The sequence below is a fragment of the Hirundo rustica genome, chromosome 8 (genome assembly GCF_015227805.2).
Source record: "Hirundo rustica isolate bHirRus1 chromosome 8, bHirRus1.pri.v3, whole genome shotgun sequence".
Classification (NCBI taxonomy): Eukaryota; Metazoa; Chordata; class Aves; order Passeriformes; family Hirundinidae; genus Hirundo; species Hirundo rustica.
In genome coordinates this window covers 15,580,882-15,607,327 of record NC_053457.1, presented here as the reverse complement: position 1 = coordinate 15,607,327, position 26,446 = coordinate 15,580,882, and the positions used below count along the sequence as shown (strand labels likewise).

Genomic DNA, 26,446 nt, shown 5'->3' with positions numbered 1-26,446 from the left:
GTCTTGTCTAACCCTCTTGATCTGTCACAGTGTGTGTGAAAAACTCAGAAGAGTTCCAGCAAAGGCTGTTTTCTGCATTTTTTTGTGGCAGCTGGCTTTGTGAATGCTGAGGTGTTTTGCAGTGAATTGGTTTGGAGTGTGTAGTATCTGAGGAACAGATAGCTGAAACTTTATTATAGCTCGGTATAGCAAGTATTTCAGTGTAAAGGAGTTGCTTATTTTCTTGAGATTGAAAAACACTGCACAAATAGTTGGGGAATCAAGAATCTGTATCTTTGCATTGGCTTCCTTAACCTGTAAAAGAAAAACTTCTACTTTTTAGCAATACTGTGGTTTGCTTGGTTTTTCTTACAAGGAAAGTTGTGGGTTTTTTCTCTTTGTACAAAATGGCACGGAGTTATTAATCTGAAGCAGGGGAATTGAAAACAGCTAATTGAAGACAGCTGGGAGTCAGTATTTAAATATTGCATTGTGTCTTCTGGTTTTCAGATGGTTCATTCTGCTTGTAGTCAGCCTGGACTATGACTGGGTGCAGATGCAGCTCCCTGTGTCCGTTCAGCTACCACGTTCTGCTGTAGCAGGGTCTTGGTTCAGCTTCAGGGTCTTCACCCCTCGGCTGGCCTGTTAGTTTTGTTCCCTTGTGTTGCATTTGGGACAAGAAAGTGGCACCTATTCTTGGTGTCTGCTCAGTCCTTGTGTGTGCTGGGCTGCTGTAAGAGCACCCAAAAGCTCCAGTTGAGCTGAAGCGGTCTGTAGCGTGTGTGTTCACTTTGAACATCACTGAGACCAGCTGTGTGATTTGAAGAGATCGTACGCAATTGAGAGATTGATCTTTTGAAGGGAAATTTATCCCTAATTATAAGTGTCTGAATACTGGCCTGAAAGAGAGCATCTCGAGTGAGGTTTTTCTTCATTATGTAGTGTGCTTCTTTGGATGGTCTACTCTCAGCACGTGTGTACCTAATCTGTCTTTTGCTATATGATAGAGCTTCAGAGCTGCTCCAGCAGTTCATCTCTGAGCCTTTACAATGAAAGTTTCTCATGCTTCTCATACAATTTAGTTGTACTTTTTTTCTCCAAATCCTCTAACTTCCCCATTTTGGTATGGATGTTTAAAGGTAAATAGTTCAATAGTGCTTGTATGTTATATCTCTTTCTTTTGTATGTTTACATTTATGTTGGTTATTTCAATTGCATTTTTATTTTAAGTGTTTAGTTTTCTTCTGGAGTTTGGTGGTTGTGGTTCAGTACTTCGTATGTTCCAAGTCTTACAGGCACAGAGTGGCCAAAAAATCTCTTGGACTGAGGTGGAGAACTTTTCCTTTATCTCTTTGAAAACATAGTTGTCCTGTTTGTAACTGAGCCATGAACCTTAATTTAATTGTACTTAGTCTTTTTTACTCTCAAGATTGTAATCCAAAGGCTATTCAAGGATGCTCTTAATATTACATAATCTCTATGGATTATGTACTAGTGCATTATAGATGGGCCATGTTTTTTAATAGTGTTGCCTGAAATTTGGGAAATTGTATAGTAAGTATTCACTGCTCATCTCACAAGTCTGTGCTTGAAAGCCACAGAGCAGCGAGCAGATGCAAATGTGTCTTGTGACCCTTCTTAGGTAGGCTGTGAGGATGTTAGGTCAACACTTCTGATGTTCCCTTTTTGACTTTGTAGGGCTGAGACTTACCGAAGCAAAATGTTAGTGTGATAGAAAACCAGCTGATAGTGGTGTATCTGTGACCCATTTAATAGTTCTGCTCTTAATTAACATCTCTTTGAATAGGGAACTAAAATTCATGTGCCTTGTGGATGGAGCTTTGCATGAGTAATACCTTTAAAGGAAGAGAAAGTATTTTATTTTCAGACTTTTGCAAAATGCTTCTGGTAGATACCATGTGGCTTAGCCTCAGTTCAGATATGGATTTTTTCTATTTTTAATAGACATGTTGCTTTTTATAAGAAATTGATTATATGGTAAAATGAAAGAAGAAAAAGAAGTATGAGCAGTGACCTAAATGCCTTGGATATTTCTTATTTGAAATAACAAGTACATTTATAAATAAAAGCCTTATGTTCCATTTTGCAGTGTTCACCTTGAGAAACTGTTTTAAAAGTACATTCACAGCATTCACCCTCAGGCATTACAGAGTTAAAGACAAAGGTGAAGTTTTCTGATATTTCTTGCCAATTTTGATCCCTGAAGGACTACATTTCTCTGGCACCTACTTCTTAAAGACATCAACTAAAAATAAATTTCTAGGAAAAAAAAAAAGAATAAGAGAAAAAACTAAATCCAACAGCAGAATTTTAGAAGGAAATGTTCAGAAAAGAGTAAGAAATCAAATATTTTTAAAGAGTTGTTTTAGGTATATTGTGATTAAATGCAGTGCTTCCTCTGCCTGCCTGTTTGAGAATTCTCAGCACATTCTGGTTTTTTGTAAAACAGGTTTTGTAACACCTCCCCATACTTCTTTCACCAGTCAAGATTGAGCTCTGCATATTTCCTCTTAGTTTTACTGTTCTCACTTTAGCTTTTGATATCAGAGGTGATTCACTTAATTTTCTTCATCTTGTTCTGTGTGTAGTTATATTACTTGGTTACATTTAGGACTGAAGCCAGTGAGAAAGGTGAGAGGGGAGTGCTATAAAATGAAAGCTGTAGATTCATCTCTGAAAAGATAATGCAGCCTAACATGCCATTTTCTAAAGTTTTTTTTATATATATATATATATATATATATATAGGGAAAGCAATGTGTCCTGTCTGTGTACTATGTCTTATCTCTTGCTGTGAGTTTTGTTCACTTGCATTTGTATTCATTCACTTGTATATACAATTTACTTTTAGGATGTGTGTCAAATGGAAGTAATTCCGTGGAAATAACCTGATAACAGATACATTAATGTTCTGTGTGGCAGTAGGAATAAATCATGAGGCGTGATTTATTCAGGATAGTTCAGATATTCTTGATGTTGCTTTTCAGGTACAAGATAAAGATTAGATGCTTCTCAAAATCCCTTCCAGACCTGGGTTTTCTTAGTCATTTAACCTGTGAGAATTGTTGCAGGTTGCTTATGCTTTACTTGTGACTCTGTTCTTCCAAGACTTGAAATGTGCTTTTTGTTCTGCTTAAGTCATGTCTTCCCAGGAGCAAATAGGGATTCTTGCTAGTTTTGCTCCGCAGTTTAAAATTATTTTCTCCCTTGGATGGTTTTATCTCAAGAATTTGTCAACTTTGACTTCAGTGCTGTATAATTTTTGTAATATTTAATTTGCAGTCTTCTTTCCTATACCTATCTTTGCTTTTTGAGCAGAAGCTGTGGTGCTTTTTCCTTTACTTTTTTAGGAGACTTGCATTTTTCTTCCTTGCTAAAAATATTTATTATAGAACCTGAGAGTATCTTCTGTCTGTTTTATTGGTAATACCTCTTGATACAAGTGGCTATGAATCTACCTACAAGTATAAATCCATCAACCCAAGGATTTGCGTATGCAGAAATAAACTTTTTGGATAGATCTCTCTTTGTTTAGGACTTAGATGAGAGTGTTTGAAGTCTAATCTTAGCACCAAAGTAGGACTGGACTGTCCAGCTGACTTTACAGGAGTAAAAAGGGAAAAGACCCTGTAATTCTGCTCTGAACCATATTGCAGGTAGGATTGTGTCACCTTGGCTATGTGGGTGACTACCCCCTTCAAACTTAGGGCAGTTTAACTTCTTAATTTTAGCATTTATGTGTGTGCCAGGGTAGCTGTTGTGAATTCACTCACCCTTGGAGTATGATTGACAAATTATATTCTACTTTTCCGTTAATTTCTACTATTTTTCCAGTAGAAAATTTTGAACTTTTAAATGGTGCATGGTTTTATAAGTAAGGTTGTTGTTTTTTTTCCCCTCCAGTTTTTACTGCTTTTGCCTCATGCTGAAAATGTTTCAGCTGTGTGCTCTGAGTTATGCCACATAATTGGCCACCTGTCTTCTGCTCATTACTGCTAACCCAGTACAGCTGATGAATCAGTGACTGGGTTCAGTGCAAAGTCAGCCTTACCTTACTTCACTGTGTACACTTATTAAAATCAAGCTGGCTGACTTGTGCTGGAGCAGATGAGGAAGTCTCATGTTGTAGCATTTCTAATCTAATCTAATCTTCATACCCAGCACCAGATTGTTCTAAAAAGAAATGGTAGAAAGGAATCCCATCCAGGCTGAGGACTTGCAGCTCTCAGAAGAATGTGCAGGTGTTTCAGTCAGTACTGAAGTAATTTTTTGAGCCTTTTACCTTGTGGAGGTTGTTTAGGTGTTACCTCTTTTCTAGTATTGTGTAATGAATAAGGTGCCTCTGTGGAAGAAATGCATTTTAAACCATGCAAAATGCCTCTCCTTTCATTGCTCAGAGTAATTTCAAATATGAAAGTGCCTCAATTTGGACTTTCTGTGGTATCTACTACTACTACTGTAGCAGCAGTGATAGTAATTTGACTGTGTTGCGCTAATTAAAAACAGTGCACTTTTTAGGGACTAATTAAAAGCAGTATATTTTTTAGTGACTTGATGAAAGCTTTACACCTGTTTTTGGTTGTCGGAAGTGTAAATGAAATTACTTTTCTGCTAAAAGCTTGATTATCTGCTAGCTGTAGAAAAAAGAGGCACATCTTTTTCCAGTGTCGTTCATTTTATAATCTGCTTCTCTCACATTTGTAAATGGGATTATAGCACTGTAAAACAGAAACTGGATCTATAACATAGAGTAAAAATCACTGGTGGTGGAGAAACAACCCTGATGGTAAAAGACTGCCTGTCTAGGAGAAGGGAATAACGGCTAATGAATCCAATTTCACTGCCCAAAAAAAAAAAAAAAAAAAATCATAAATGTGGATGTTTGAAAACTGTGGGTTTTTTTCCATATTTATGTAATCCTTTCATTTGTCAGGTCTGCTCAGTGCTGGGGGAGATGTTGGCTGCTTTGCTGTGTGCATGCACTTCGAAAGCCCTCTCCTCTCCTCTCCTATCCTGTCTTTCCCGGCTGCTGGGACTGGAGGGTTTCTCTAGGCAAAGGGTGAGAAAGTGCTTACTGACATCAGGGCTTAAGTTTTCCTTTGATGTGCTGCCTGGAGGCCCGTGTGGAGGGAAATCTGGGAAATCGGAGGGCCAGGCTGATTTACATCCTGGCTTCCAGTGGTGTTTTAAAGGATGGTGAGGGAGGCAAAGAGATATAACATTGAATATCTGAAACTGAATTAATTAGGGGTTTGGCATCAGGGGGAACCAAGGCTGCTGTAGTGATGGGTCAGGAGGTGATCTCAGTAAAGCAGGGATGTGCTTGCAGATAAAACAAGTCTGGCGTTTTGTATAAAGTGTAATCTAGGTCAGAGCAAAGCAGAAACGTAAGGGCTCTATAGCCTGATGATAATCCTCATCTGCAGGCAAAAACATAAACAGTGGAGTTTGGTAGAAAGGTGATGGTTAAATGTATTTATGTAAAGAAGCTCTGACTTCACTTAAGATCCTCATGAGCCTAGTGTAGTCAGCACTGCACTGACACATGAATTCCCAGATGATTCTGTAAAGAACTTGATGTATAAAGATATATCAATTGAAAGGTGGGAGTGAAGGGAATAAACCAACAAATACTAATTGAAATTAAAGCCTTGTAAATAGCTGAATACTGAATGTTGTCAAAAAAAGTCAACACTAAGGTTCCTGGATAACCATTCCATTGCTACTCGTGTACATATGTTGTACTAGATCTTTGTGTAAACTGCTGGAATTCACAGGATGTTGCTGCCACATCCTAAGAGAAATGTGTGAAAAACACTTGGTTACCGTAAGTTTTGCTAAACAAAGTTGGTTTTGTCAGGAGACAAACTGCTAGGCTGGTGCAGCTCTTTTGGCCAAGGACTGTTTTTTTGGGGATGTGTGCCCATGCCCTCAGAGGCTGAGAACAAACATGGAGCTGAGAGACAACTCCTTAAAATATTTCTGTGCTGACTTTTACCATCCTTCGAAAATGATCTTTAAAGCGGTGAGATAAAAGAGAAGGTGGAAGAGCTCCCTGCTTTGACCTCTTAAGCCTCTCACAAGTTTTGTCCTTTGAATGGCTAATTGTGTTTTGTTTCTTGTCTTGCTAGATGGGCTGGTGATCCCATTGGTGGAACTCTCTGCAAAACAGGTTGCATTTCACATTCCATTTGAGGTGGTGGAGAAAGTTTATCCTCCAGTGCCTGAACAACTGCAACTTCGAATCGCCTTCTGGAGTTTCCCAGAAAATGAGGAGGATATCAGGTAACAAATACTATTTCTTTTTCACTGATTTTTAAGCAGAGGTTCTGTTCACTTGAGGAGAATCATTGTCTTTTTGATGTCCTGTATATTTGGTGCTTCTGTGGCTCTCATGTGCCTTTTGTAATACATGGATAGATTACTGTGTGATATGCTGTGATATGGGATTTATTCTGGGGTGAGCTGCCTTGCATATGTGCCAGGAAAACAATGTATATGTCTAGGTTCTGTGTGTAAAGGATAGCAAAATTAATGCACCCTTTAATTTGACTAACAGTAGGCTAGCTTGTAGAGTTTTGTCCTTGTGTTAGTCTTATGAACTCATCTTTCCAACTTGAACCTGTTGCTGGAGTCAGAGCTTTAACTGGGTTCAGAAATTGCCAAAGAGGGCTTGCTCAGTGTGCTGTGCAAACCTTTTGGTCATGTAAGTAGGAGAACCAGAAATTGCTGAATAAACAAGTGATCAGAGTTGTTATAGTCAGATGACTGTATTTCTTATGTTTCCACATTAACTATGTGACCACACAGTCAAAGATTTTCTGCTTTTAGATCTACTCCTTAGCTTTGCTGAAGCTTTTATATTATAGGGGTCTACCATGTAACTCTGCATTCAAAATTTTGTTGCAGAGTAGTGATACTACGCTCCTTTAGAAAGAATCTTGCTGGAAGTTCTTGGGTATATTTGTCTAAGGTCCAGGTATCAGATGGGACAGGTAATGTCAGAAGCACTGATGAAGGATCACCTGCTAGGGAATAGAGCAAGCCAGCTGGTTGTATATGCTCATTATTCTGATGAACACAGGTATTTAAAAACCTCACAAGAGCATGGAGATAATTAGTCTAGAAGGAGTTTTTACTGTGGCATGTTAACTTTAGACCTTGAACTATATTATCCTAATACTATACTGTATAGTATAAAGTATGTAGTGTAAAAGGCTTAGTTTTAGACTATAAGTGAGTTTGTGTTTCAGAGCCTTAGGTGAAGATTCCTAAAACTGCCAAGGGCACTACACAAAAACCCAGTTAGGAAGAGACTAACGATTTTTGCAGTTGCATTGTAATGTTGAAATGGCAGGAGAGACCTAGACTTTGTGTTCAAGATAGCAAGGGTTTTTCAAAAGCCATGTCAGCAAATAATGCTGTGAAGTTTCCCAAAACCAGGCTGATCCTGACACGTTCTGCTTGTGTCTTGCAGGTTGTACTCGTGCTTGGCGAATGGCAGTGCAGATGAGTTCCAGCGAGGGGAGCAGCTCTTCCGGGTGAGGGCTGTCAAAGACCCACTCCAGATAGGTAAGAACAGTGCAGCTCTACGTCTCTAGGTACTTCAGAGTCCCAAAATCATATCTGCAATGGGACAGCAGTGCTAGGACCCTGTCTCAAAACAAGCTTTTCTGGCATCCTAGCTGAAACTCCCTGCCCGATGTATTCTTTGTAATGTCTTGAGCTAAATGCTGTGTTTAATTTTGGCCTCAATCACCTCAGCTGTGAAGTGGACTGAAAGGTCAGAACTGTTCTGATCCTTAATCTCTCTTAGCATTTTGCAAGAAACTGTATAGGATACCTTTTTCTCCATAATGCTTAAATTCCACACTGCTAAAGAGAACTTGACTTTCTAGTGGTCTGATCAAACGATCGATGCCTAAAGTGCCTGCATGGCACAGAGGAAGTTTGCAAGGTTTATTCTTGTAGCAAAAGATTTTTATTCATAGTACAGTTATTCATGTAGTATTTTGGCAGACAGAAATCCTTCTTGTTGCACAGTGGGTTTTTTAGCTTCTCCTACTATCTTGTTCTTTTTATGTTTTTTGGCTATAGAAGCTAATCTTACCTATACAAAGAATTGGACTCTGGATTTTTCATTAAATCCTTTGAAGCAAAGAAGAATATTGAGATAGATTTTTTTCAGAGACAACTGTTTGACCTGAAGGCATTATATGAAATAAAGGTACTACTATTATGTTGAGGTGGGCCATGTCAATCCCAAGCGGATTTTTTTTCTTCAAGTGTGAGTTTCAGAATCAGAATTTTATTCGCATTGTGAGAACCAAGCTTGTTGTAATAAGAAAAATGCTAATATAAAAATACTGTACCACGTTAAGGAGGAAATTTAGGAAATTTCTTATATTTTCATGTGATGAGGGATAGAGACTTCTATGGGCCTTTTTAGTTATTAGAACCAGGGATACTTAACTCTCAGTGATGAGTGAAATGAATAAATTTAGATAAAGAGCCCTCAGAAAGTGAATAAAAAGGATATGTACTATAAAGGTTTGGGGAGAGCAGGAAGAGGAGGAGAGCCTTTGAGATATCCGAACAGCAAGACTGATGAATTCTTGGGAATGGAAATGACGTGATTCCTCATATGTAAGTCACATTGAGTTAAAGCTACCTTGCACAGTGTCAGTGAGTTGTCAGTGAGACCAGATAGTACTTTTGGAATGTCAACGTTGATTTGGAAATTTTGCTAAATAGGATTAAACTGACTTTTGAGGGCATTAATAATCTTCCAATGTGATGACCATGGCTGAAATGCTGAGAGAGGCCTCTGAGGAATCTGCTAAATCTGTTTGAGAGAAAGTGAGTTAAAAAGCAGCTTGCTGAAATTTAGTAATTCCTGGGACTTTTACAGTGAAAAAGAGCAAAATATTTGACAGACAGTAAAAGGCTTTGGTCAGCACTTTTTTCAGTAATAGATTAAAAAGGTGAGGAGGTATAAAGCAATGTACATGAACAAAGGCTGGGAATATTAGTGCAAAACCTCTGCTTGGGGGAGCAGAAGAGTAGGGAAACAGGAGGTGATGAGTGATACAGGGGGAAAACTTCTCAAGTACACAAAGGAGCAACTGTGATTCTTCACAAAGGATTATGTGTGTTGAGGGAAGGGAGAAACTTTGTTTAAATAGTAAGGTTGCATTGTCCTTAGTAGAGGAACTGTATCTAATCATGGGGTTTTTTTCCCCATGAATAGCAGCCCAGAAGCTGGGCAGCAGAGATGGGGTGAGTGTATTTTCAGTTACCCACCCCAAATGATCTGAAGGTGTGTAGTTGCAGTATTGAGTTTCATACACTGACATATGGGAGAAGAACCACAGGAAATGAAGCAGCCCTTGGGCAGGGAATTGATTTGGAGAGGGACTGAGCAGTGCATTGTGATACTGTGTTCAGTAGGACAAATCTTGACTTGTGCTTTGTGCTTTTTTTTTGTCCCATTTCCCCTTGTAGTCTAAGATTTATTTTTTAACCATAAATAATCTTGGTAATTTTGTCCGCATGCTTATCCATATCCATGATTTCTGAACACTAGCACCTCTTCACTATATTCCAAGTCTCCATTTTTTTACAGCTTTCTTCTGTATATACACATGGAATTGGCTTTTGTAGGCCTTCTCCCTCTGTTCTCTTTGTAGCAGTCACATACCTACATCTTGCACTGAAGACATTATTGCTGTTCTTAAACAGGTGTGTTGTAAATTTCAGGGGCTTCTTTTCTATCATACTCTTAATTTCTTTTTACCAGCTAAGGATGGCGGCAGCAGGTTCAGTTTGGACTCTAACTTGGCATCTCCTTCAATAGTGTCTCCACTTTCTAGAGATTCTCCTATGTTGGTTTAAAACAAACATCTGTCCAAAATTGCCGTGCTTTTTACTTCTGTGTAAAAGCTTTTGTTCAGCTCTTGTTTTCCCCTTTTTTTCAAAAGTTCCTGAGTCCTAAGCAGAGATGTGTGTTTTCTGTTACTGCCAGAACTGCCCCTACAGCACTAACAGAGTAGTGATGAAGAAAGCCATGTTGTAATGAGATGATGTGGAACCTGGGGACATGGCTTAGTGGTGAATGTGGCAGTGCCAGGTTAATGCTTAGGGTAGATGATCCTAGGGGTCTTTTCCAGCCTCAAAGATTCTGTGATTCTTTAATTTTTCCTCGTAAAAGAAACCATTAATTATGATCCCGATTGCTTTCCTCATATAGTTTCCTGTGCCATCTCACAAACAATTGTTCGATACTGCAAAATTGGTTTTGCAACAGAATTAACTGGGCAGTGCTGCTTGAATCATGTGTCAAGCTAGAGATTGATATGAAGCTTGTGATGTGTCATATTAAACTCCTTAAATTCTGTCCTTTTTTATAAGTGTTCTTCCCTCGCTGCATTATCAGTTAACTGTTTTCATGTACAAGGAAGAATGTCATGGTAGGGGCTTGTAGCTGGGATCCAGTCTTCTCTTTTTACAACATAACAGAATTGCTGCAATTCCAACTTGTGAAATGCTTAATTTGCTTATGTGAAAGTCAGAGTATTACTATAAGATGCTTTTGGCATAACAGAAGGACTAGCTGAACTGTTTGGGTTGTATTAACCAATGTGGAACATAAATTAGAACTGGTAATAAGCAGTGCAGTAATTTTGTGTGAATGCCTTATTTTGTTTTGATTCTGTTCCAATTGCTAAAATGGCTGAAGAATTTGGGTGGCATTATGTGTACTAATCAAAATAGTCACTCACATCAGGGAGAGGATTTGAATTGTGGTGAACAGGACAAATAGAAAGGTTAAGCAAGGTAAGAGCAAATTTTATTGGTATGGGGATTATATTTTGAGGAGGAAATGATGCACATCATTTTAAATGGAATAAATTTAGTAGGTCATGTGCATTCCTGAACACCATCATTTTTATGTTCTGACAATATTATAATAAAAAGTTAGTAGTGTGGATTTATAATCTACATCCTTGTCCTCTTGATGGAGAAGCTATCTTCTGTCCCAAGCCATATTTTTCCACTTAAGAAGGTAGACTGTTGGACTGAAGTTTGGTTATGACTTTGATGCCCCGGTGCTTTCTGTGCTTCATTAAAACTGAATTCCAGATTAGCAAAAAGGTTCTGTGGCTGATACTGCTGTAGAGGATGGCTAACTGCTGATAGGCACCTTCAAGATGGGTAGAAGGTTCATGCTCCTGCTGGCCTTTTCCTGATCATGTGTGTCCCTCTGGATGAACAGTATCTCCGGAGGAAGCTGCAGTATGAGTACAACTCATGTGCGCTCTACATGAGTTTACGTGGAGCTAAGCCTTGTTAAAGTCCTTTGTCATAATTTATTTATGGTCACTGATTACTGGGGCTAAGTTCATTCAAGTGTTACTTCTAAAATTTCTCCTTTCCATTGTTTTTAGTTTAAGCAAGAGGTTTTGTTTTTTTTTCCTGAGTTCATGATTTGTAAAAAAGGAATATTAATAAACTTACAAGGAGGTGTATAATTTAGGACAAATGAGTAGTTTCTGAAGCCACAAAGTGTAGATGTTCAGGTTAAGTGCTGCCACCTTTAGTTGGCTGTGAAATTGTAAAAACTGATTGACTTAGAAAAAATTCTGAACAAGTCACCTGGCCTGCTTTGCACTGCTGCCAGAGTCAGCCTAAAATATGTACAGTCTAGCTTTGACCCTGTGAGCAAAACGTGACGCTCCTCACGGATGACTTTATCCAGTTCCACTTTTCGCTGTTGAATAATAAGAGAAAATAATTAAATAATGTATCCAAAGCTGATATGTGGGAGTCTCTTATAACACATTATGCTTCTCTGCTAATGTATAGACATGGTTGGTTGGGAAGACGAAAGTACGGTAGACTCTAGATCCACGTCCATCCTTACATGGATGTTGTTGCCAGACACATTGTTTCAGTGTTTAAATGGCATTTACCCGTAGTTTTGTGCTGGCTGAACCTTTTCCCCAAACACCCGAAGAGTAACTTTGGACTTTTGTTTCCCCAGGTTTCCATCTGAGCGCCACTGTGGTGCCCCCACAGATGGTGCCCCCCAAGGGCGCCTACAACGTGGCGGTGATGTTTGACCGGTGCCGGATCACATCGTGCAGCTGCACCTGCGGTGCCGGGGCCAAGTGGTGTGCTCACGTCGTGGCGCTCTGCCTCTTCCGCATCCACAACGTAGGCAAACGGCCCTGCCCTGCCCTGCCCTGCCCTGCCCCGGGCGCCTTCTCCCAGCCTCTCCTCAGTGCAGCTCTGTGCAGCACACGCTCTCTTTCGGGCGATGGTTCTTGACGCTCCTTCTGCTTACAGAGTGTGCAAACGTCCGCTCGCGGTCTGCGGGCTGAGTTGTCCGAGGCCCTAAACTGCACACTGTCCTTTGGTAATGTGCGGATTTCTGAGGGTAGATATTGAGTGCTTTTTGGCCCCTTCCCGTTTCTCATTTAAATGCTAAAATCACTCATTATGTCTTTGTCCATGAAAAGAGTGGAAGGTCACCAATAGTTTGTCTTTCATTAAAAGTGTTTGTAAGTACGGGATTTGAAAGCTCGCTCTTTATTATTGTTTGATCGAAGTGCAGAAGGAAAGTAATTTTGGTCACTGTTGGCCTTTATGTTCACCAGTTCATTCTAACACTTACTGAGGTAACTGTTATTTTGACTTGTAGATTTCAAGCAGTCAGTTATGTTTATGTTTTTATTTGACTGCTTTTATTCTATCTGGCCTTCCATAGAGTGAAAAGGAGGCATTTTATATCCTAACCAACTTCAGTTGAAAATGTGTAGAATCTACATGAAATGCACCAGTTGAGGGTTTGGTCTTGCATACAGTTGAATTTCCTCTGCTTTGGGATGCTGAGAAACACAGAGGACTCAGTTTTGATGATTGAAAGGAACAGAAGATTTTCTGCTATCACAGGACACTTTACAGCTAACGTGCTCATGATCAGCTCCAGATTCTTTAAGTTCTAATAAGTTTAAATAAGTTCTAATAACCTGGTGAAGCTTGTTAGTATTTCACAATGGACAAGTGTAATTGGCTTAAACTTATACTCTTGTGAAATAACCAGAATATTGGTATACTTTCTGTACTTAGGACTGGAAAGCTGGCAAAAAAAGTGGGTCCTGCTTTGAATTCTTAGTTTGAGTTTTAAAAGGTGAATATGGAGAGTGAGGCTAGAAAACAAATTGTTATTTATATTATTTATACTCAGAAAGTTTGGACCATGTGTAAGATAAAAATCATTCTTTTGCCTCCAATCTATTATCCACCTAAAAAGTGATAGTGAAAGGTTTTTTTGTTTGTATAAACTGACTTCTGATGCTAGGAAATTATGAGCCATGGTATATTGCTCTGTGTAGACAAGACAATATCAAAGTGTCTTTATTCTCAAACTGCTCTTGACTGTGTACAGGTTAAATTTTAAGTGGGACATTTTTGTTATATAGCATGAAAAAGGTCAAGAAGCTAGTGGTGAGGTTTTTTTAATAATCTAATTTGTTCTAAGATATGGAAAGGGATTTTAAGACTGAATTACAAATCTCTAATGAGATAAATGTGAAACAGTCTCCCACAGAGCTGATTCATTTGCCAGAAGCTTAAGGGATAGTGTCCTATTTCAGAGGTTTGTTTGTGAAATCTCTGCCAGTATTTGTGCAATTACTAGCAACAACAGATCTTAAGCACAGCTGTTACATCAATTTCCTTGAAAGAAAACTCTTAAAACCAGTTTTTATAAAGCTTAGACAGCTTATTTGCATCTTATCTGCAACACTACATAATTTCACAGAAAAAAAAAAAAAATTGGCCATCAAGACCAAGCATAGATTATCATGCATCAGCATAGCAAGTGTTTGTGACACTTCATCGATTTGGTGGACACAGCTTCATTTATGCTAGTTTGTGTCTCCTTTTATTTTTTCAGGCATCTGCAGTGTGCTTACGAGCACCTGTTTCTGAGTCTTTGTCTCGGCTACAAAGAGACCAGTTGCAAAAATTTGCTCAGTACCTAATCAGTGAACTTCCACAGCAGGTAAGTGGGGACCATCATCTGACTGACAACTTGTTAAATTCAGTTATCTTTATTCTGGGTCAATTTATATTTATCTTCTGTTGCAAAATAACCAGTTCTGCTTATTCAGTTGTGAGCTGCTGGGAAGGCATTCAGTTCTTGCTCTTTTCAGTTTTCCTGTTGTATTACTCAACAATTGTCTATTGCCAAGTAAAAGATTAGAAGTATCTTAAAAGGAGAAAGAAAAGTGGGGGCTATTCATATCAGCATGAATATATGCTGAGCTTGTGAAAGATCAAACGCAGTAAATCAGTTTGTGATTGTTGAAAACTTAGGTCAGCCCAAATCAGCTTCTTTTTTGTGTGTTTAGTTAGCTAAGTGGAGAGAACTACCCAGGTAAGGTATTGTATGTGCCTTAAGTGGGCCCTTTCTAATGCTCCTAACTGGTAACCTTTTGACTTCCCCCGGTGCAGCTTCTTGGTGATTCATAAGAACCATTCAGTGTAATAGACAGGACATTTTTTTAGTCAAAGCCTGCTCTCTTATTCCTTAAATACCTGTGTTGTTCAGGGTCAGGTCATTTATATCATCTGCCTAAAAATGCTTGCACAAAATACACAAGAATACCCAAGTGATTGTGAAATGATTGCTTTAAAATTATAAGGGCTTGGTAACTTTTCTATGCTGGTTCAGCTAAAGAAGAGTGAGAAAAACTGACCTGCATGGGTGTCTGTCGCATTTCAGCAGTGCATTCGTAACACCCTCTTCTTAAGTAGGAGTTAGATTACTGGCAGCATGTGCCTAAAATTCATGTTATGGTGCTGTGCTTAGGACACGAAAATATTCTATTGCTAAAACATCCTATAAATTTCCTACAGAAATGTTAATCTTCTTATGAGAGGAAATAGAGGAATTGTTTAATATGAAAGTGATATCAAAATACTGCTTTTTTGTTGCTGAGAGATGAGCACCAGTAGCGTGTACTTCTTGCTGCCTTATGTAACAGGCAAAGCTTTTTTTCTCTCCTCAGACTAATCTTTATGACACAGTCTGGTGCTTAATAGGGGAGGGCTTTGAAAGGCTAGTAGTGGTAGTAGTTGTTTCCTGAATGGCATGTGAGTTGCTTGCTTTCAGATATTCTGTGTCTGCTCATTTCTGCAGGGTTCATTTCTCCTTTGGTCATGTGTACCAGCTGTGCATCAGGAACATCTGGATTAATTAATTATTACAATTTTGCCAGATAATCTGATGAATGCTGCCCAACAGAAAAATTAAGGCTTTATTGGGAGATATGTCTTAACCTATGTTGTGTAAATCCTTTGAAAAAGGCAAGGCATGCCCCAAATTCTTTCAACAGTCTTTTTCCAGGTCTTCTGCATTGCTGGGTGGAGATAGATACTCTAATTCCTTAGGACCCCATATTTTGACTGTATGACGTAGAAGTCAAGTAGGCTGTACACATGATTCTATTTTATCTGTATTTCCAGTTTGTGAATGACATGGTAGTACAGTATTACAATGCTGAATTACTTTCATGTGTAAGGGAATGATGGTCTATAGGAATGCAGCTAGATGTTTTTCAGAATCTCTGTAGAAAGCGTTTTCTGTATCTATGAAAATCATGGAAAAGCAGCTGGAATTCATTACCTAGTTCTTTGCCCAAGACCTGTTTTCCCTTGTGAAGCCAGTATTCCTATTCCAATTAAGTATGAATATCTTAGCAAAAAAAGACTGAAGGAGAGTCACTGCAGTTCCTTGGTACTTGAGTCTCAAGGTGTGACACTGCCAAGACCTGTGAATTTTCTTAAAATATGTGGTAGTGGAAAAAAGGTACAAAATAGCTTAATGCTGAATTGGTTTCTTTAGGTAATTGAAATGCAAAATATCCTTCTGAAGCGTTTTTTTCTTCCATCTATTTGAGATGTATGTGTGTTAGCAAATATAGGTGTACTGAATGTGTCTTTCTTTACAGTAAGAGTGTTTTTTTACCTCAGCTGTTGTACAGAGAGAGGTGGGGGATATCTGTTGTGAATCGTTTAAGTCCTAATTACGTGGATTAACAATTTGCCTGTTCTGTATGTGCATACATACTAAAGGTTAAGTGGATCTACACTTTCAGCCCAGATTTAGCGTGGGGAAAGAAACTTTCTGCTGTGTGTTTTTCTTTCAAAAATAGCATGTTAAGGGTATATCTACATAGGATTTTACGTAATGTGAAGTGTTTCTGCTTATGCTCTGAGATGGTCCAGGTGCTACGATTCGTTTAGTGCTGAAATTGCATTAATTTAGTACTGAATCCCTTTGCTAGTTGGATGGGAAATAAATTAAAGTCTGCCCCAAAAATTCTATGTAGATGTATTTTATTGCTCCCCTGCTCCCATTTGCTTTGGTTTTAGAGAAATTATTTAGGAACAAGAAGTAGTGATCTTTTGAAGTGTAAGGAAACTGTGACCTTTGACAGCAGTGGCTTCGCTGACTCTCAAATTCACTTGCAGAATCACTTTGTGTAGGCTCCTATTCCTCAAGAAATGAGAAAGGACCTAATAAACTGTGATGCTTTTGTTTACTTCGGGTGTGGCTGCAGAAAGTGAGCCTTGTGTGGGCTGGGAGGTGTGACAGACAGCTGGTGGCCGTTGTGTGATCTTTAGCACCCTCTGTCGTCCTCCTTGAAAACGTAGCTCTGTATTCCATACGCCTGGAATTGCCAGAGTGCTTCGGTCGCGATCTTTGGCTGGGTGTAGCAGAATAAGAAATACTGTGTGTATTGAAAGTTTGCTTCATGTTTTCAGATTCTTCCAACAGCTCAGCGCTTGCTGGACGAGTTGTTATCTTCTCAGTCTACTGCCATCAACACAGTGTGTGGAGCCCCAGGTGATTTTAATAGATCTTATTTCAGCAATCTGTATCACAGATAGGAAGGGGATGATCCCATTGCTTCAGGTTTCTGAAGTGATTTGTTAGCCAGTGGCTTGGATTGCAGATGGAAATCAAAGAAAAGGGATGAGTATTGGCACTTACATGTATATATGGCACAACAACAGGGACCTCAGAGTGCTTGCAGAGCAAGGGAGCATCAGGCAATGCACTTGCTAACAAAGTGTTTCTTTTAATTTTAGTATTAAATATAGACTTCTGGAAATGTTGATTGGAGGGGACCTCTCCCAAGTTCCTGCTTAAAACTGGACTGTTTGCAACACTAGACTGGGTTAGCTGTGACTTGGGGTAGCTTACCTAAGTGTTGGTTACAAGAGATGTTAGAGCCTTCCTACTTTAGTGCTGCATTACTCTTCAAGTCAAAAAGAAGCTGTTAATTTAATGTTGAAGGTAATGTTAAGGTAGCATTTAAGATCATTCTGATTAGGGTGTTCAGCAGTGGGTGAAATAACTTGGGTAGCACTGCCTGTGTACTCTGTGGTTGGGTGCATAGAGTAACATACCTTCAAAGCTTGCAGACTGTAAATGTGTTTCTCATTTGTAAGATCCCACTGCTGGACCTTCTGCATCAGATCAAAGCACCTGGTACTTAGATGAATCTACTCTGAGTGACAACATAAAGAAAACCCTTCACAAATTCTGTGGACCCTCTCCTGTTGTTTTCAGGTAAGCTGTTTCCCATTGGAGGGAAAATGTAATGTTCACATGATCTGTAAATTCATTCACCGTGTAGCCTGTATGCCTTGGACTGAAGGATGCTCAGTTTCATGATCACTCTTCTGGATTGCATTTTTGTGTAGCTTCTGCAGTGTTATTTCAGTAGAGCAGACTGTATTTGTACAATATTTTGCTTGTGTGGTGTTCTTGAGCTCATTCTGCATCCTGTCTTTTAGGTTACTCGTGTCTGTGCTATTGAAGGGCAGATATATTTCTGGATGTAGATTATACTCAGGATTTTGTATGACTCTGCTTGATTTAATTTTTTCTCCTTATTCTTCTGCTTTACGTACAGTGATGTGAATTCCATGTATCTGTCTTCCACTGAGCCACCAGCTGCTGCTGAGTGGGCTTGTCTGCTGCGTCCCCTGCGAGGGAGAGAACCGGAAGGAATCTGGAACTTGCTTTCCATCGTGCGGGAGATGTTTAAGAGGCGGGATAGCAACGCGGCTCCTTTGCTGGAGATTCTGACTGACCAGTGTCTCAACTATGAGCAGGTGCTTGCACTGGGGGAATCTTTTGGGGAACAGGCAGAGCCAGTAACTGGTGCTTTGTGTCTATACAACCCATGGCTGAACACAATTATTTTATTAGGCATGTGCTTCTCCACACTAAAAGCATGTTACAGTTTTTACTTGTTCTGATTTACTGATGTCCTGGTAACACTGTGTTCCCCAAATGCCTCAGTTCTTCTAACATGAATACGTGGAGTCTGATTTCTTTTGTTCAGCATATTTGATTTGATTTCTTCCCAGGGTGATTTATTTTATTGTTGTTTTGTTTTAAATGAAGCATGTCATGTATGAGCTGTCATTTTGATAAAAACTAAATATATATGTTGTGTGATAGAATCTCACGTTGTTTTGCAATGTTTACAGAAGGTATCTTTTGGTGGATTGAAGCAATACTTTTTTGTTTTGTTAAATTAATATTAGGAAAAAAGGTTTCCTTTGACAGTTTAGGACTTTGACCTCAGTCTGTAATATTCATTGTGGTGTAAGATTCCTTATTGCTCCATCCCACACCTCAGCTTTAAGCAGGGGAAAGGAAATGCTTCATTTATCACATTTGTTCACCTTTTCTCTCCAAGCGTGAAGGCCTCTAGGAAGTGAGCATTTTGTTCTTTGGGCATGTGCCTTCTAACCAGAGAAATTTTGAGGCCCTTGGTTCTTACAAACCAATACTACTTTAATGGTCATAGTTATTTTGGAGTCACATGAAAACCTGGCATTTCCTACAGATCCCATTTCCTTGGGATTATGAGGTCAAGCGGGAGCAGGGGATGGGATGTTGGCCACGACACAGCCGCAGTGAACGTTTTCTTCGCAGATAACGGGCTGGTGGTACAGTGTGCGAACATCCGCGTCGCACAGCAGCGCTAGCGGGCACACGGGACGCAGCAATGGCCAGTCAGAAGTGGCTGCTCACGCTTGTGCAAGCATGTGTGATGAGATGGTGGTTCTTTGGAGGCTGGCTGTCCTCGATCCAACTATCAGTCCACAGAGGTGAGCTCCAAATCAGTTCCTGTCTCTAATTTCTGTGGTACTCAATCACACTAAAGAGTTTCAGCCTGTAGGTTTCTTGTCTTTGTATCATCACCTCAATTAGCTGTTCAGCCATTAGTCCTTCTGGACTTTGTGCTATGTAACTAACTTTTAAAGCACTATAATAGTTACTTTAATCGCTATTGCTGCTTACTTTTAGCAACATCAAGAAGAGTGACTAATTTGTTTTCTGAGAGTCCTTTTTTACATATGAGTATAATTCTGCATTTTAGTGTCCCGGTGGAGAACATTTCTTTGAAGGATAGCACCAGCTACCAATTAATTTTAAAGGCTTCTATATTTAACCATTCAGCAGTTTAATGGAATTCTGTTGAGCCCAGTCATCACTATTGTGTATTTCAAGATGAACCAGTTCTTACTTTCTGTGCTCTTTGGGAGTTTGTTCTCTGCAGTGTATTGGTAAACAGCGTCACCGGTGTATGATCTTCAGTCAGTGCTTTCAACTGTCTGAAAAGAAATTGTGTGGCTTCTGCAGATTTCTAAACCATATTGTGCTTTGGTAAATCATTGCCATCTTTATTTAGCACCATCTTTATTTAGCAGCAGTTGAATAGCAGAGGAGGTGCTGAGAGCTCCTGTTGAGGCACTGTGGTTGACATCGTAATAGTTTGTTTTGTACATCTTGTCTACAAAGTGTGGTGTGTAAAATGTATTGGATTAGTTTAACGTGCTATAAATTCTCAGAAGTTTCTCAGAACAAATGAAAATGGGTAATTTCAGAACAATTACACGTTAATAGGGTTTGCTTTCTCTAAATTGTGTAACGTTAATAAAATGCCCTATGAATGGCACATCAGGGACACTAAAATGGATGCAGTTTCTGTCTTGTATAGTTTACAATATGAAGTAACTAAGTATAGGAGTTGAAGACAAAAACTGTAGGAAGCTGGGAAGGAGGCTTAAAATAAACACAAAAATCAATCAAATCACAGAAAAAGTGTAAAGTATTTTGGCCATTAATAACGTATGAAGTTGTGCTATGTATATTCACATTTGAGTTATTTGATGCAATTCAGATTTGCTCAGATCTCCGACTTGAGCTAATGAATAATTAAAATGCTCCTGCTTGATTACCTATTCTCTTGGTGTTTGAATAGTCTCAAAGGACCCTCTTCTACTCGTGCTTCCCAATCCTTAGAGTGAATCATAAGGAGACTTCACAGATTCTTATCCTTATGTTACCCTTCCCAAGTAGCTCCTGCTCCTTTTTCCTTCTGAAAATCTTCTCTTTGGTTAAGCCCTACCATTATGTTTCCTGGTTAATTAATTTCTTGAGTGGACAAATACAGGTAGTCCACTTTGTTTAGTCTCTTTTGTCCTAACACCCTTTCCACCTAAATTGGGTCACTTTTTATTTTGTTTTCTTGTTCTGAAATCTGATAGGATTGAAGTGTTGGAATTATACATCAGAAATGTGTGGCAGAAACAGAATGGCATTTGATTGAGACACTTGGTGAAATTTCTAGAAATGTCTTTTTCTCTTAAATTAGAGCACCATTTGGACTATTTTTCTCAAGTGTGTAGGCCCTATGTGAGATCTGGAGCTGGAAAATGCAGAACTGTTTTGTTCTTCCCATAGTAGCATGGGGGCATGGAACTAACTGTGTAACATGAAGTCTATGTAGTCCTGCCAGCTTGCTGCTGCTTCAGAATTATATGAACATCAGTTATTACTGTCCCTATGATTTGCAACAGTTTGTTCTCCTGAGGACAGCCTGCTAAAGTTTAATTTAAATTATTGGCCTCTATATGGGCACATTAGGGTAAAGAGGTAAATGAGAGGGAGATTAGGTGGTCCTGTCTGTCATCGTGCTTCCCTCTGTAGGCTATTTAGGTTGTACTTACAAATGTCTTAACTGGAGTTATTCACAGGGCTGTTTCACAGCTGCTGCAAACTGTTCTGTGTGTGTTTCCAAGGGCAGTTCCCCATGGTGCTCATTCATCTGAGGCTGCTGAGACTCAAATCACTAACACCTTATTTAAGGCAGATAAGCAAACAGAGCAGACAGTGTTTTATTTTAAACCTCCAGTTTGTATTGAGCTTTCATGCTGGTGGTGGTCACGTTTTGTTTCTAGATCACAAACCTGTCTAGAACCCCGTTGTTAATATACCTGTTTGCTTTCTTCAGCCTGTCTTCTTACTAGTGCTGTCTATATTTAGCATTAACTTAGTTCACCTGATGATGTTTCTGGCCAAAGGAAGGAAGCGTTCTGTGGGTTAAATAGTAGTTTGTTGCAGGTGCTTTTTGTGTTTCTTCCTAACCTGTCCTCTTTCTTCTCTTAGGCGCAGGGATCTTTGCTCACAGCTCAGACAGTGGCAGCTGAAAGTCATAGATAATGTTAAGAGGGGTCAGCACAAGAAATCACTGGAGAAGCTCTTCCAAGGTTTCAAGCCAGCTGTAGAAGCCTGTTACTTCAACTGGGAGGAAGCTTATCCCATTCCTGGGATTACATATAGCAGCACTGACAAGAAGAACTCCTTCTGTTGGGTAAAGGCCATCCAGCAGAGGAGTTGCCGGTTGCAGTGCACAGAAAGTGCCTGTGAGGCTGGTAGGAGCCAGGCCCAGGAGCCCGGGGGACCGTGTCTGCAGCCCGGGGACAGGCTGCGGCCCTCTCCCCAGGAGCCAGCTGTTCGTCCCAAAGAACTTACTGGAAAGCGGAAAGTTGTCTCTGAAACGCCACAGAGGGTTCTGAGACGGCTCTCGGCAGAAGGGGATAAAGCTGTCTATAAGACTGCAGTGAGCAAAGCAAAGTTGCCAGTGAGCAAAGGCTTGACCAGTAAACATAGTGGGAAACGCCGTATGAGCAGTGAGGACAGCTCTCTGGAGCCAGACTTGGCAGAGATGAGCCTGGATGACAGCAGCTTGGCGCTGGGGGCAGAAGCCAGCAACACCTTTAGTTTTACAGAAAGTCCGTTGAGCAGGAGCTACAGGGACGCCTTTGAGGAGGATGCTGGAGTGTACTTCTCTGAGGGACCTGAGCCCCCTGTCAGGAGCAGTTCCATGGCCAAGAAATCCCCCAAGGATCCTGTGGGGGAGATGGGTAGCGGCGACGACGACCTGCCTTCCGCGGATGAGAACTCTGGTGGTGTGAGTCTCAAGCCAGAAGAAGTGGGAGAGAATGGTGCAGCAGGGGGAGGGGATGATGGAGAAGAGGAAGATGATTACCAGGTGTATTATCTGAATCCACAAGAGGTAGCCAAGGAAGATGATGACAAAGCTGAAGGAGGAATTGAAGAGGAGCAGGATATATTTGCTGGTATAAAGCCTCTGGAACAGGAGAACCGGATGGAGGTGAGCCAAATCTAGTTCAAAATGCTGTTTTGCAGTTTTATGTGTTCTATAAATCATGGTCTCACCACCCTCATAGCTGTCGCATGTAACGTAGGATGTTGTTAAATCATGTGTTTAATTATAATGTTGTGATAACCAACTGTATCACAAGGTGTGTCCAAGCCTAATGCAGTGGTAGCATATGTCTGTTTCCCACAAGGTTGATTCCCTATTTCTGTGCTAACTACAAGTCTGTCCGAGTTTTAGTTAGTCCCATCTCACACTCCAGGATTTACAAACATAGACAAAACAGTGTGTGCTTTTCACCTATTTTCACCCTTGGAAATGGCAAAAATTATCTGAAATTAAAAATGCAACTGAGACATGCTCAGCGAGAAAAATTTAAATCCAACCATTTAAGGAAACGTTTTCTGGAAAGGAGAGGCGGTCTAAATAAATTGTGTCTCGTTCCTGTAATAACCACAAAACGTGTTGAGAGGTTGCACCTATATGACCAAGCAGCCAAATAACAATGCATGGAAATAATGGTAGTTTGAGGTTCACGTTTTTTTTGGGCTATTCCCTTGTGAGAGGATGGGACTTAATCATGCAAGAAAAGGCTTTTTAGGGGGGTTGCTTCAAGGAGTGATGGTGAAGGACTAGGCTGGGAGGACTTGGAGAATATCTGCTGCTGAAGTTAGTTGTGAATTGTGCCTTCAGTCTTTGTGACAAGTGGTTTGAGCAGGCTGACTCCAGGCTGGGGTAGTGTGGTTGGGCCATGAGCATTTGTTCTTTCTTGCAGATCCTGTTTGCCTGTGCAGAGGCGCTGTATGCACATGGATACAGTAATGAGGCTTGCCGCTTGACTGTAGAACTTGCCAGGGACCTACTGGCCAACCCTCCAGATCTCAAAGTGGAGCAGCCACCAACTAAGGTAGAGACACGGCAGCAGCCATCGGTAGTCTTGATTTGAGTGCGGCTCTGTGCAGCTGACCTGTTTCTTGCGATTCTCTCCAAAACCTTAGTCTATTTCATAATGTGCATCACTGGAAATAGTAGTAGTTTTGCTGTTTCAGGATAAGAGGGTTGGACAGGAAATAAGCATAAACTTCTGGAAACTCAGTTGTAGTGACGCTAAGCAGTGTTTGTTGTACAGAAAGGTTCCCTTGGAAGGGACGGGCGTGTGACATCTGCCTGCACAACATCAGTCCAAGAGGGGACATGGGTCTTGTCCACGAGCCTGCTCTACCACTGTGTTATGCTGGGGTGACATAGGGGAAGCAGTGATGTTCAGTGGTAACCCCTGAAATTTGAGATTCCTCAGCAAAAGGAATAAAATCGAAATGTATTTCATTCTTTCTCCTGTCTGTAATTATTGTGAAGGATAAGAGGACAAGCGTAGAGTCATTTAGGATGTTTAGGAAAGTGTCCTGTGACAAATTCCTCCTTAAATAGGGCAAAAAGAACAAGGTGTCAACCAGCAAGCAGACGTGGATGGCAACCAACACCTTGTCTAAAGCTGCTTTCTTGCTGACTGTCTTGAGTGAGCGGCTGGAGTACCACAACCTGGCCTTCCGAATAGGAATGTTTGCTCTGGAGCTGCAGAGACCACCTGCCTCTACCAAGGCTCTGGAGGTAATGAAATATCTTGAAAAGACAGTATCCATAAATGTTTTTCTGTTGTAGTGTGTTTGCTCACATGGTTTAAATTTCAGCACTTGAAGTTTGGTTGTGATTTTATATATTTTCTTGAAATGGATTGCAGTGGAACTAAAATAACTGAGTGCACATCCCATTAGCACATGTTGATATGCTAAAGAAATTATTAGCAATATCACATCACCTGTTGCTTCACTGATAGGAAGCTCAGACTGCATGTGCCAACAGGTTTCACATGAAGCTATAGGTCTGAAAATATATATAAAATATTAAGTGAGTACAAAATCTTTTGTGAATGTATTATTTTGATTAGGACAGCCTACTTCTTAAATATGTTTTCATTTTGCTTTGCTAATCTGGGGAAAATGAAGTAATTTGCAAATATCCATATTTGTCCATATTTGCATCGATGAAAGTTATCGGTTGGTTGGTTTGAAAGTTATTCCTTAGCATGAATTGGTGTGATTGTTATGTGCTTGAGAATCATTGCTTTTGCTGATACCTCGTTCACAGGCAAGCAAGCATGTGTACTGTGCAAGCATATTATTTTAGACACTGCTTGACTACTATGAGGATTTCTGTTTTGTAAAAGAATTGTCCAGTGAAGGCCATGTCTTTGTGATTTACAACTACCTTGCTTTTCACTGCAGGGTTGTTCCATCCCTTAGAGTGTGTATTGTTGCTAGTTATCCACCAGCTACAATTATTACACTGATTATCTCTGCTTCTTATGATCTGATTAGAAGATTGTGAGATTGGCAGTCACTTGCTACCTAATAGAAAACTATTACTTTCATGCATTAGGAATGGAGAGAATACAGGCACAGAGTAGTGAAATGTCTTCATCCCGACGGCATGTGTGCTGCCATTCTGCAAATCAGTCTCTGGTATCTCAAGTATCACTTAAAATAGCATCCTTTCTTCTTACAACTGCACCTTTTCCACTGGCCTATCCAGTCAGATACTTCTGCTGATGTTCTTATGAAATCATCATTTTTTCTGTACGCAGCTGAAGAGTGATCATTTGAGTAAAAAAAAAAGTGTATAAATATGAAGCAAGACTGTAATTAGATTTGAAAACCTGTTTTCATTGTGGAGAGAATGGTAAAGGTGGCTAGGCTGATAAGCATTGCCATTGTTTAATAAACTAAAAAAACTATTGCTGTGCTTTATGTGTGGGGAAAATGGTCTGCTCCCCACAGGGGACTTTTCTGTTGACAGCTTTTCTTCTGTTTCCTTGCGGATACTACCAGGTGAAGCTGGCTTATCAAGAATCTGAGATTGCAGCCCTATTGAAGAAGATTCCCTTGGGCACCAATGAGATGAACACTATTCGAGGAAGAGCTGAAGAACTGCGAGAAGGGACATTGTGCGATTACCGTCCTGTCCTGCCTCTGATGTTGGCAAGCTTTATATTTGATGTCCTGTGCACTCCAGGTACTGACTGCATTGGCCTGAGTGTGTGCAGGGCATGTTCTGAGATTCCAGGTCTTGAGGGATTTTCAAAGAGAAACTGTCTTCTGTATATGAATGACCAAAGTTTTACTCTTCATGCACTGTTGCTTGCACTTGCCTCTATGTTGCTTTAAAGATATTTTGTTCCCCAGTGGAACTGTTTCTCCTTCTGCCTACATATGAAAATAACTGCACACTTAAGACTTTTCATCAGCACTCTATGTGTGTTTGTAAAATAGTTATAAATAACTGACTTTGCTGCTTTTATGCTGGTTATATTCAGAGGAAGCTATTGTAAATCTAGAAGTAAAAAAACCACAGCAACCTGGGATTAGAAGACTGACTTGGCAATATACCTGGTTTGGAGCCTTCTGAGGTTAGAGAGAAATGGAAAACATACCCCATAACATGCTGTGGTCTGGAAACTGGTATGAGGCTAGGAATAGGACCACAGGAGGCTCTGCAAATTCAGAAGGATCTCAGAAATGTCTTTTGCTTCGAAGCCTTAGCTTTGAAAGATGAACACTAATTCTGTTGTCTTCTTTCAGTGGTTTCTCCTACAGGCTCCAGACCCCCAAGCCGTAATTGGAATAATGAAATGCCTGGAGATGAAGAGCTTGGTTTTGAGGCAGCTGTTGCTGCTCTTGGTAAGAATCTTTTACAAGAAAAGTCTGCCTTCATCCATGTTCTGCATACCTTCCCCTTTTTAATGATGAGAGTTAGTCGTTCATTCCAGTTTGGTGCAGAAATAAGAGTGTGTGCAGAGTTTGACGGAACCAGATGCAGGATTTTACGTG

General features: G+C 40.0%; 1 protein-coding gene across 3 annotated transcripts in view; it reads left to right on the top strand.

The window, feature by feature from the left end:
- The window catches only part of ZSWIM8 (zinc finger SWIM-type containing 8), a 59,208-nt gene that overhangs the window by 14,580 nt on the left and 18,182 nt on the right, over positions 1-26,446 (top strand). For all 3 annotated transcript variants that reach the window (XM_040071807.2, XM_040071806.2, XM_040071805.2), the window contains exons 2-14: positions 6,132-6,285; positions 7,478-7,572; positions 12,044-12,216; positions 13,961-14,068; positions 16,837-16,918; positions 17,527-17,647; positions 17,994-18,195; positions 19,028-19,203; positions 21,548-22,556; positions 23,338-23,469; positions 23,991-24,170; positions 25,448-25,631; positions 26,198-26,296. In XM_040071807.2, the coding sequence (XP_039927741.1) occupies positions 6,132-6,285; positions 7,478-7,572; positions 12,044-12,216; positions 13,961-14,068; positions 16,837-16,918; positions 17,527-17,647; positions 17,994-18,195; positions 19,028-19,203; positions 21,548-22,556; positions 23,338-23,469; positions 23,991-24,170; positions 25,448-25,631; positions 26,198-26,296 (2,715 nt within the window). The remainder of the gene's footprint in view (positions 1-6,131; positions 6,286-7,477; positions 7,573-12,043; positions 12,217-13,960; positions 14,069-16,836; positions 16,919-17,526; positions 17,648-17,993; positions 18,196-19,027; positions 19,204-21,547; positions 22,557-23,337; positions 23,470-23,990; positions 24,171-25,447; positions 25,632-26,197; positions 26,297-26,446) is intronic.